The sequence below is a fragment of the Oncorhynchus keta genome, chromosome 8 (genome assembly GCF_023373465.1).
Source record: "Oncorhynchus keta strain PuntledgeMale-10-30-2019 chromosome 8, Oket_V2, whole genome shotgun sequence".
NCBI lineage: Eukaryota > Metazoa > Chordata > Actinopteri > Salmoniformes > Salmonidae > Oncorhynchus > Oncorhynchus keta.
Genome location: NC_068428.1, coordinates 9,324,081 through 9,336,262, shown reverse-complemented (window position 1 = coordinate 9,336,262; position 12,182 = coordinate 9,324,081). Strand labels below are relative to the sequence as shown.

The following is a 12,182-nucleotide window of genomic DNA, read 5'->3' as shown; positions in this document are numbered from 1 at the left end:
TCGTTGTAGGTCAAGCCTCCAGTCAGTGAGTTGTGGCGAAGACAGAACAGACAGTTCGTTTCTCCACAGAAGTTTATTAGAGATGGGCTTCAACTAGAGCAAGGCGTCTATTTCCTTAACGCACACAGCTTTTGCTTATTTGCATAGTTAATTGTTTAATTCCAGCATTTTAATACATTTCTTTATTACCTGCACTAACGCGTTATCATTTACACACGGTTTCTTTTGTCTTAGTATGGCTCTATTTAAAAAATGTAATACGAAATTCCATGACAGAATAATTATTCTCCTCTTTGACTATGCATTTTCGGCAGTTCTTACTTTCGCAACTCGACGGTTGATTTCTGCAGATTTGTACTCCCGAAGTTGGTGACTGTTTTTGTGCTTGCCATTTTGCTAGCAGTTCTCAGCTGTTCGCAGCCAATGGCAAGCGGTTTCTTACTGGCGATAAAAAGGCATGATTGACGTGATTTTTTTGAGTCATTACTGAATTATTTAATGTCACATATCAAAGATTAAACCTTGTAAACAATGAATGGTAATTCATGGTAACCTCAAAAACAATTCATTTAGATTAAGTGTTTATTTGAAACAGGCATTTATTTGCTGAAATATGTGCCGTCACCCGGCTATTAAAAGGGATAGTGCATTATCACTTTTATCCAACAATTTACCAACATATTCAACTAATGATTAACATATTTTCATAAAAAAATGTTGATTAATTTTTTCATACGGCTTCATGTGCAGCCAGAATAACAGCAAAGTCATTAACACCAACAACACAGCCAACAACACAGCTAACACAATCACTTCAAACTGAAGTTGGAAAGGTTATAAACTAGCTGCACATCATTTCACCTTTTTCGATGACATTTCTTTGTATATATCCATAAAAATGATGCCAGCTGATTCATGATGTTTCGTCCCGACACGTTCATTACTATGGGACAGCTGGAGATCAAATTTGAATATGGAAACAATATTGCAAATGTTGGAGAGATAGACAGCTAGGTTTATACAAATCTACACTGTTTAAAACTAAATGTTAGTCTTAAGAAATGTGAAATAATGTCTAAACTCAGCAAAAAAAGAAACGTCCCTTTTTCAGGACCCTGTCTTTCAAAGATAATTCGTAAAAATCCAAATAACTTCACATATCTTCATTGTAAAGGGTTTAAACACTGTTTCCCTGTCACGCCTTGACCTGAATATTCGTTGTTTTCTTTATATATTTTGGTTAGATCGGGGTGTGACGAGGGTGGTATGTGTGTTTTTGTCTCATCTAGGGTTTTTTGTATGTCTATGTGATGTTGCATGTTAGCACAGAGTTTCTTTAGCGGTCACGTTCGTCTTGTTAGTTTGTTTGTTTTAGTGTACCTCGTGTATTTTTCGCCATTCATTAAAAGTATGTATTCACACCACGCTGCGCTTTGGTCTCCTCACTACGGCGATCGTGACATTCCCATGCTTGTTCAATGAACCATAAACAATTAATGAACATGCACCTGTGGAACAGTCGTTAAGACAATAACAGCTTACAGAAGGTAGGCAATTAAGGTCACAGTTATGAAAACACTAAAGAGGCCTTTCTATGGACCCTGAAAAGCACCAAAAGAAAGATGCCCAGTGTCCCTGCTCATCTGCGTGAATGTGCCTTAGGCATGCTGCAAGGAGGCATGAGGACTGCAGATGTGGCCAGGGCAATAAATTGCAATGTCTATACATTATACAGTGGTCCTTCTGTAGCTCAGTTGGTAGAGCATGGCGCTTGTAACGCCAGGGTAGTGGGTTCGATTCCCGGGACCACCCATACGTAGAATGTATGCACACATGACTGTAAGTCGCTTTGGATAAAAGCGTCTGCTAAATGGCATATATTATTATTATTATTATTATAATACTGTGAGACGCCTAAGACAGGGCTACAGGGAAACAGGACGGACATCTGATTGTCCTCGCAGTGGCAGATCACGTGTAACAACACCTGCACAGGATCGGTACATCCGAACATCACACCTGCGGGACAGGTACAGGATGGCAACAACAACTGCCCGAGTTACACCAGGAATGCACAATCCCTCCATCAGTGCTCAGACTGTCCGCAATAGGCTGAGAGAGGCTGGACTGGGGGCTTGTAGGCCTGTTGTAAGGCAGGTCCTCAACAGACATCACCGGCAACAACGTCGCCTATGGGCACAAACCCACCGTCGCTGGACCAGACAGGACTGACAAAAAGTGCTCTTCACTGACGAGTCGCGGTTTTGTCTCACCAGGGGTGATGGTCGGATTCGCGTTTATCGTCAAAGGAATGAGCGTTACACCGAGGCCTGTACTCTGGAGCGGGATCAATTTGGAGGTGGAGGGTCCATCATGGTCTGGGGCGGTGTGTCACAGCATCATCTGACTGAGCTTGTTGTCATTGCAGGCAATCTCAACGCTTTGCGTTACAGGAAAGACATCCTCCTCCCTTATGTGGTACCCTTCCTGCAGGCTCATCCTGACATGACCCTCCAGCATGACAATGCCACCAGCCATACTGCTCGTTCTGTGCGTGATTTCCTGCAAGACAGGAATGTCAGTGTTCTGCCATGGCTAGCAGAGAGCCCGGATCGAAATCCTATTGAGCATGTCTGGGACCTGTTGGATCGGAGGGTGAGGGCTAGGACCATTCCCCCCCCAGAAATGTCCGAGAACTTGCAGGTGCCTTCGTGGAAGAGTGGGATAACATCTCACAGCAAGAACTGTCAAATCTGGTGCAGTCCATGAGTAGAAGATGCACTGCAGTACTTAATGCAGCTGGTGGCCACACCAGATACTGACTGTTACTTTTGATTTTGACCCCCTCTTTGTTCAGGGACACATTACTCCATTTCTGTTAGTCACATTTGTGGAACTTGTTCAGTTTATGTCTCAATTGTTGAATCTTGTTATGTTCATACAAATATTTACACATGTTAAGTTTGCTGAAAATAAACGCAGTTGACAGTGAGAGGATGTTTATTTTTTTGCTGAGTTTAGATGCTTTTTATAGTGGAGATCAAGCTTATAAATTGCTTGGCTGGGCTGATGAGACAGTGGATTGCGCAGTCAGATGGAACAGAGTAAATCGGCATTTTAACTTCATAGATTTATCCGGTGGTAACTTGTGGAATAGACACCAGGGAATGCGGTTCTAACCAATCAGCTTTCAGGATTAGACCCACCCGTTGTATAAAGTTGTATAAGTGAGTGCACTCGCTCTGTCTGCCATTCTATGGTGAGTATGCAGTTTATTGCACTGTGGGCCACTTTATAGTTTACTGTCAATGTTAGCATACTACAACTTTAATGTGTAGCAGTGTATAGACTGCAGATGTATTCTGCTATTGTCATTTATTTCCTCTTATACTGCAAAATCCTTCTAGTTAGATGTAATAGAAGCCGATTACATACAGCATATCATTTAAAGTCAGTGTTGTATTCACATCTGTGTGAAGCCATATTTCATTACGTTTACATTGCATACTGTTGTAAGCTAAGCTGATTAAGCTTTTATACTGCATGCATCTTCTAGTCATAATTGCATATTATTCATTTTTCTATTGCTTGTAGAACCACATCCAACAGTTCATTAAAGAACCTTAAAGAGTAGCAGTGTGTGGTTCATGGAGGTGAGGTGACAAGCCAATTAAGACAGCATCCATAGTGCTCTACCCGGCAGCCTTGTAGTGATTCAATATATCCAACCTAGCTTAGGTATCTGAACACAGGTTACCCATGCCCTATTTTACAAAAAATATAAATAAATGGCCCATAATATATTCAAATCCCAGTGGAAACCCGAAGTATGAGAGATAGGTAGCTGGCACACTTAGACATTAATCCAATGACCGACTATTCATTATTCAGTGACTAATTAAAAATGCATATGCCATAACGAAACAACGTATTAATTCATTTCTTGAAAGCTTTGGCAAACCTGGAGATGCTGGACCTAATGTTGCGTAATTGCACTTTAACAAGTACAAATCTTTCCAATGCGACTGTGACAGTCCAATTACACTGGAATGTCTAATGGCAGTCAGCTAACCTAAAGCAAAAAACTATGTGGGTTTGTCTGTTCCCTTTGATCCACTGCAGTGACTGACATACAATCCCATCAGTAACTCTTATTGTCATTATGGTAGGATGTCGAAATTAAACTAAGGTGTGGTTCAATAGCTCTATTTACATAAAGCTTTGGCATCCATTTCTATGGGAAGCATTACAAAAACGAAAATGTATGTCCAACTGTATACTGTATCCTGTTTCTAAATGTGTATACATATTTGAAAGTACTGAAAGAGATAAGACAGAAATGAGCTGGGAGAACATAGTGTGAAGACCGGTGGGGCCAGGATTCGATCCCTCGCTGGCAGGGGGATTGCGTATATGCCAAGGGCCGCAGCCTTAACGGCTCCACCACTATTATGTTCCGTCTTTCATCATTACCTTTAATGATATACATTTTGAACAGGTGCAAGATTAGCTCTAGTAGAAATGCTTAGTCCATCTGGTCCTTCATGTTCATTTGCTACACTAGACACCCGCTATGGCTACAATATGGCCAGAATGAGAGTCTCTGCACAGCTAGAGAACAGATTCACAGCACGACTTACAACTACAGTACCCACCACAACATCCCTCTACCCATCAACCTCTCTCTGTGTTGCTGACTCCATACTTTAGTAGGTGGTGGGTTCACCCCTGAGATACCATCACCCAATTTACAGAATACTTGAAAAGTACTTACTCAGCTCTTTTACCTTCCTTGGAAAAATCCACTGCCAGGTTAAATGACTTCACTTGAGAAAGTATTGAATTGTCTTGGATATTTTTTCGAAGGCTTGACTCAATGACTTGTTGTTTTTTAGAGTTTCAAAAACAAATGCAATGCTCAAATGGTCTGCAAAATCAGATAGTTCAATTAATGTTTTCCTTACATTTACTGTGGCTTTTTGGGTCACCACTTAACACTAGCCAGCGATTACACTAGCCAGAGACATAGGCTTTGTTTACTTGATGAGTCACAAGAAAACTCCCATTTTAGGTGGGTCACTCCATAAAAAGTTAGGCAACCACTGAGCGAGAGTTCACCTGAATATGAGAAACTGTCTATAGGATCACATTAATTTGCTTTGAATTGTCCCTATAATTTAAAGATGAAGCTAACATCACAACTCCGTGGCCTTGTGGTTATCGTGTCCACCCTGAGATTGGAAGGTTGGAAGTTTGATCCCCAGCCGAGCCTTTACCAAAGACTGTAAAAATGGGACCCGATGCATCTCTGCTTGGCACTCAGCATTAAGAAGATATATTAGGGGTAAGGCCCTGCGATAGATAGACTCCTGTCCAGGTGGTGTACTTGTACATCAAGCTGCCTCATGCTACAGAAACAGGAGACAGGCTCCTGCTCCTATGAGCCATTCTGGCCTGCTCGTGCAAGGCAACATAACATCACAACACAAAGCACAATATTCCCTCGTACCGATTTCATATTTGGTGCCAGCCACGTTGGCCGTAATGGTCCCCTTCTTCTTCTTGGTGCGGACCTTCCTTCTCCCACTGATCTGGTGGGAGCCCGCAGATGGACCGTTCATGAGGGATGGTCCTTGATCCTCTGAAGGAGGGAGCCACAGTACAAGATTAGCTACAGTACAGGGGTGAATTCACTACGAACCAAAAAAGGCAAACGGGCAGAAACTCTAGTTTTCGATGCAAAACATTTTCCTGTTGTAAAAAGTTTTGCTACGATGTGCACTAATTAATAACCCCAGTACAGGGTGGGAGAATAGGATGTAGTGATTGGTTGGTTGGATATTCATACAGCTATTGTCTACAGTCCAGTTGTGACTCAAATGGATGCAAACGGACATACAAAAGGAAAAGAGAAAGGAGGCCCTGCTCTGTTATGCTGGAGGTGACCCTGCTATTATTATTCGCTGGGCGTGCATACATACTCGACATTGAGGCGTCTAGTATGCCCCGCTATTAAGGCATCCATCGCAGTGTGTGTGTGTGTGTGTGTTTGTGTATATATACAGTGCCTTGCGAAAGTATTCGGCCCCCTTGAACTTTGCGACCTTTTGCCACATTTCAGGCTTCAAACATAAAGATATAAAACTGTATTTTTTTGTGAAGAATCAACAACAAGTGGGACACAATCATGAAGTGGAACGACATTTATTGGATATTTCAAACTTTTTTAACAAATCAAAAACTGAAAAATTGGGCGTGCAAAATTATTCAGCCCCCTTAAGTTAATACTTTGTAGCGCCACCTTTTGCTGTGATTACAGCTGTAAGTCGCTTGGGGTATGTCTCTATCAGTTTTGCACATCGAGAGACTGAAATTATTTCCCATTCCTCCTTGCAAAACAGCTCGAGCTCAGTGAGGTTGGATGGAGAGCATTTGTGAACAGCAGTTTTCAGTTCTTTCCACAGATTCTCGATTTGATTCAGGTCTGGACTTTGACTTGGCCATTCTAACACCTGGATATGTTTATTTTTTAACCATTCCATTGTAGATTTTGCTTTATGTTTTGGATCATTGTCTTGTTGGAAGACAAATCTCCATCCCAGTCTCAGGTCTTTTGCAGACTCCATCAGGTTCTTCCAGAATGGTCCTGTATTTGGCTCCATCCATCTTCCCATCAATTTTAACCATCTTCCCTGTCCCTGCTGAAGAAAAGCAGGCCCAAACCATGATGCTGCCACCACCATGTTTGACAGTGGGGATGTTGTGTTCAGGGTGATGAGCTGTGTTGCTTTTACGCCAAACATAACGTTTTGCATTGTTGCCAAAAATGTCAATTTTGGTTTCATCTGACCAGAGCACCTTCTTCCACATGTTTGGTGTGTCTCCCAGGTGGCCTGTGGCAAACTTTAAATGACACTTTTTATGGATATCTTTAAGAAATGGCTTTCTTCTTGGCACTCTTCCATAAAGGCCAGATTTGTGCAATATACGACTGATTGTTGTCCTATGGACAGAGTCTCCCACCTCAGCTGTAGATAATTTTGCACGCCCAATTATTCAGTTTTTGATTTGTTAAAAAAGTTTGAAATATCCAATAAATGTCGTTCCACTTCATGATTGTGTCCCACTTGTTGTTGATTCTTCACAAAAAAAATACAGTTTTTATCTTTATGTTTGAAGCCTGAAATGTGGCAAAAGGTCGCAAAGTTCAAGGTGGCCGAATACTTTCGCAAGGGACTGTATATATATATATATATATATATATATATATATGCCCTCCTCTATCTCTCATGCACATATATGTGTGTGTGTGTGTGTGTGTGTGTGTGTGTGTGTGTGTGTGTGTGTGTGTGTGTGTGTGTGTGTGTGTGTGTGTGTGTGTGTGCATGAGAGATAGAGGAGGGCATCTCAGCTCTATGAGGTAATTGGCCGTGTCAGGCCTGGAGAGTAGAGGTGTCATACTCACCTCCATCGTCAGGGGGAGAGGGCATCTCATGGGCCGGGGGATCAAAGGGGGGAACGGAGCACTCTGCCAGGCTAGCGGCCGAGGGGACACCGGGCAGGGCCCTCCAGAGACACTACTTATGTCTTCCCTGTCTGGACAAATTTGGTTACGGCAGCCCAGAGCGGGATCATCTGAGCAACAGCCTCTCCTCTTCCCTCAGTCTGGTCATGAAGGTAGAGAAGAGGGGACAGCAGAGGGGGGAGGTAGAGGTAGAGGGGGGGACCGGGGAGTGGGACTCCTCCTTAGAATTCAGCCTAGCCACAGTGCGTTTAGAGCCCGCAGAGAAAGTGATGGATGTGTCGGGTGTCTAGTGCCTGTGGAGGAAGAGAAGAATAAGACTTTTTTTACAGCCAAGGTTGAGGAGGAGGAGAATAACTGCTGCTTGGCTCCATGCATGCTTTGCTCTTCGTTGCCCTGGACAACCTTTCGATGTGCAGCACGCACAGATCTCACACTATATAAATCAATCTGACACAAAGCACTGTGTCCCAAATGGAACCTTATTCCCCATGTAGTGCAGTACTTTTGACGAGGGCACATATGGTCCATAGTAGTGCACAATGTAGGGAATAGGGTGTCATTTGGGACACATCCGAAGCATTGCTATGGAATGAGTTCACTGTGACAGAGCTTCACTGTATGGAGCTGCGTGACTGAATACTGCACCCCTCTGGCGCTATAGCAGACGTACAGTCATGTAGTAATTAATGCAATTCCGTAATCACAACTAGCCCATATACAGGACAGCTGCATGGGAGAGTCATTAAATATTAATGTGGCTGTCAAATAAAAGGGTTTCAGGCTTGTCCCTCTTCTCTCTCCACGTCTCGTGATCGTGCCATCTGTGCCCGTTAATGGCTTGAGTGAACACAATCAGATGCAACTGTTGTTGAAAAGTAAAAGGAGGCTATCAAAATATCTGTAGCTCATTTGCTTATTTTGTATGGTGTCAATTGTGATCAACAGTATATTTTTCGATTAACCATCGCATATTTATTTCAACAAAAAAATGCCACTGTAGAGATCAACAGTAGCCTGTTGTGGTCATATTGTGAAATGCTCTTTAAGTGATTCATACGTTTGCCTATACAATACAGAAAGAACAACACAAACACACACACACACACACACACACACACACACACACACACACAAACATACACTACCAGCCAGCTAAAGCAAAGCAGTTCCATTGATTCCATCAAAGTCAGCGTAATTAATTAAAATGGGAAAACAATCCAATCACATTACTCAATCCCTCAATAACTCCCGGTCACTTCTATCCAAACAACGGGTTGCTGTGCTCTCTACCCTCTATTCACAGTGAGGATGGAGAGAGTGCAGCGAGGGAGAGAGAAAGGATGAGCTGAACTGCTGACACTACCTCTCCCCTGGGTGTTGTAGCCATACTGTTCTCTGTTTCTACTAAGAAATAGCCAGAGAGCATTCACCTCCCGTTGTCATATTAACCCTCTATGGCCCTGAGGCCAGGCAGATATAGGCTAGTGCCAAGGCTCTCATGTTTTTTAGTTACCCCTACCCAATGTACAACCATTTGTTTTTTCATATTCTTAATATCTCCCATGTGTGAAATTAATGGTTGTGTAAAAATATTTTACTGCAAAAGTAAATAGATATTGTGACATAACTGGCTGGAGGGTGGTGGGCCACATAAGCTCATGTAACCCAATATTGCAAGCTCTGATATTGCAACAATTTAGAAAAAAAAGTAGTCAGTTGTCTGTCCAACATCCACAAACAAACAGCATTAGGATATCTTAATACATCTTAGAAACATGGACCTGTAAGCGCAATATGCAGAAATGTAAACTATGAATATTTATGACGAATGTAAGCTTTACCTTTTCGTAGCTGATTAATAGACAACTTTACAAGTCAAATTTGCTCTCATTCAGTGCTGTATCATCCGGCCTGACAAAAATACATACAGTTGCACGTGTTTTTTGATGTTGTGGCTCGTGTAAATCTGCTCTAAGGAAAACAAGTGGGCTCAGACAATTAGATTTTTGGGGGTCCAAGGTGGGTCCAGTAAATTAGATTTACAACAAAACAGTCCCTATGGGCATGATTACCAAATTCAGATTTACATGTGATTTAACCTTCATCAAATGGTATTATGGCAGCCATAATACTAGTCTGTGAGGATGCGTGAAATTCTTTATTATAAAGGTGCATTTTTATGGTGACAATTAGCTTCCTCAAACTTGAAACTGCCACATGAACTTTTCCTCAGCAAAATCACTAGCCTATGTCAATCTACTATCCCCCACAGTAAAATAGTTTACTGTGGGGGATAGTACCCTAACTTGTCCTTCAGTGCGAGAAAGAAATAGCCTATTCCAAACAGACTCTGGGACAGTTCTGGGGCGATAGATCCCAAATTCATACATCCAGTAGGCCTAGGCTGCTGACAATTGGCAGGCAGCAATTTTATTTATCGTCTATTTTTGGGGCCAAAAGCCGGCTATTACTGGCTTACGGAAATCCTGATCTAGGACTATGAGTGGCACTGCCATGCATCGGTTGTGTTTGAATACTTGAAAACAAATAGCTTTTCAATGTGTGTCCATGTTTAAATCCCATTCACACAATTACAGCATATCAACAACGTCTCCTTCCTTTCCCCCACTGAAACTATACTGAACAAAGATATAAACGCAACATGCAACAATTTCAGGACACTGACAGCACCCGATGTCACAGGAAGGCCAAAAAGACAAATCAAGGACATCAACCACCCAAGCCACGTCCTGTTCACTCCGCTACCATCCAGAAGGCGAGGTCAATACAGGTGCATCAAAGCTGGGACCGTGAGACTGAATAACAGCTTCTATCTCAAGGCCATCAGACTGTTAAATAGCCATCACTAGGCGGCTACTACCCGGTTACTCAACCCTGCACCTGAGAGGCTGCTGTCCTATATACACAGACATGGAATCACTGGTCAACTTAATAATGTTTACATACTGCTTTACTCATTTCATATGTATATACTGTATTCTATTCTACTGTATTTAGTCAATGCCACTCCGATATTGTTCGTCCTAATATGTATATATTTCTTAACTCCATTCTTTTACTTTAGATGTATGTGTATTGTTAGATATTACAGCACTGTTGAAGCTAGGAACACAAAAATGTTTTGAGTAAAGGTCATAAGAATCTAATCAAATAAAATCCAGAGGAATCTTTGAATGAAAAAATGATTATAGGAGGTGTGTCACAATATCTATAAACTTTTGCAATAAAATCTTTTTACACAACAATCCATTTCATATTTGGGAAACATAAGAGCTGTGAAAAAACATGGTTGTGTTTCATTCTATCTCAGGTAGGTGTTTCTCAAAAAACAAATCCCATTTTGAGGATTGGCCACTAGCCTAATAGACAGGCAGGAGAAACAGGTATGCAGGCAGGCGGACGGGCGGGCGGGTAGACGGGCGGGCAAGCAGACAGACAGGCAGACTCCAAACTAGAGGTTGACCGATTAATCGGAATGGCTGATTAATTGGGGCCGATTTCAAGATTTCATAACAATCGGTAATCAGAATTTTTGGACACCGATCATGGCCGATTATATTGCACTCCACGAGGAGACTGCGTGGCAGGCTGACTACCTGTTATGCGAGTGCCGCAAGGAGCCATGGTAAGGTGCTAGCTAGCATTACACGTACCTTATAAAAAACAATCTTAACATAATCACTAGTTAACTACACATGGTTGATGATATTACTGGTTTATCTAGCTTGTCCTGCGTTGCATATAATCGAAGTGGTGCCTATTAATTTATCATTGAATCACAGCCTACTTCGCCAAATGGGTGATTTAACCAGCGTATTTGCGAAAAAAAGCACTGTTGTTGCACCAATGTGTACCTAACCATAAACATCAATGCCTTTCTTAAAATCAATACACAAGTATATATTTTAAACCTGCATATTTAGTTCATATTTATTTTAACTAGGGATCTTGTGTCACTTCTCTTGCGTTCTGTGCAACAGAGTCAGGGTATATGCAGCAGTTTGGGCCACCTGGCTCGTTGCAAACTGTGTGAAGACTATTTCTTCCTAAAAAAAGACAGCCAACTTCGCCAAACGGTGATTTAACAAAAGCGCATTTTCGTGAAAAAAGAACAATCGCTGCACAAATGTACCTAACCATAAACAGCAATGCCTTTCTTAAAATCAATACACAGAAGTATATTTTTTTTAGTTTAGTTAAAAGAAATTTAGTTAAAAGAAATTCAGGTTAGCAGGCAATATTAAACTAGGGAAATTGTGTCACTTTTCTTGCGTTCATTGCACACAGAGTCAGTGTATATGCAGCAGTTTGGGCCGCCTGGCTCGTTGCGAACTAATTTTCCAGAATTTTACGTAATTATGACATAACAATGAAGGTTGTGCAATGTAACAAGAATATTTAGACTGATGGATGCCACCCATTAGATAAAATACGGAACAATTCCTGAAAGAATAAACGTTTTGTTTTTGAAATAATAGTTTCCGGATTTGACCATGTTAATGACCTAAGGCTCGTATTTCTGTGTGTTATTATATTATAATTAAGTCTATGATTTGATAGAGCAGTCTGACTGAGCGGTGGTAGGCAGCAGCGGGCTCGTAAGCATTCATTCAAACAGCACTTTACTGCGTTTGCC

The 12,182-nt window shown here is 41.7% G+C and overlaps 1 protein-coding gene across 2 annotated transcripts in view; it reads right to left on the bottom strand.

Moving 5' to 3' along the window:
* The window catches only part of ttll7 (tubulin tyrosine ligase-like family, member 7), a 139,929-nt gene that overhangs the window by 114,111 nt on the left and 13,636 nt on the right, over positions 1-12,182 (bottom strand). For both annotated transcript variants that reach the window (XM_035774594.2, XM_035774593.2), the window contains exons 2-3: positions 7,466-7,818; positions 5,510-5,641 (exon numbers count right to left, since the gene is read on the bottom strand). In XM_035774594.2, coding sequence (XP_035630487.1) covers positions 5,510-5,641; positions 7,466-7,490 — 157 coding nt within the window. In that variant the 5' untranslated portion in view covers positions 7,491-7,818. The remainder of the gene's footprint in view (positions 1-5,509; positions 5,642-7,465; positions 7,819-12,182) is intronic.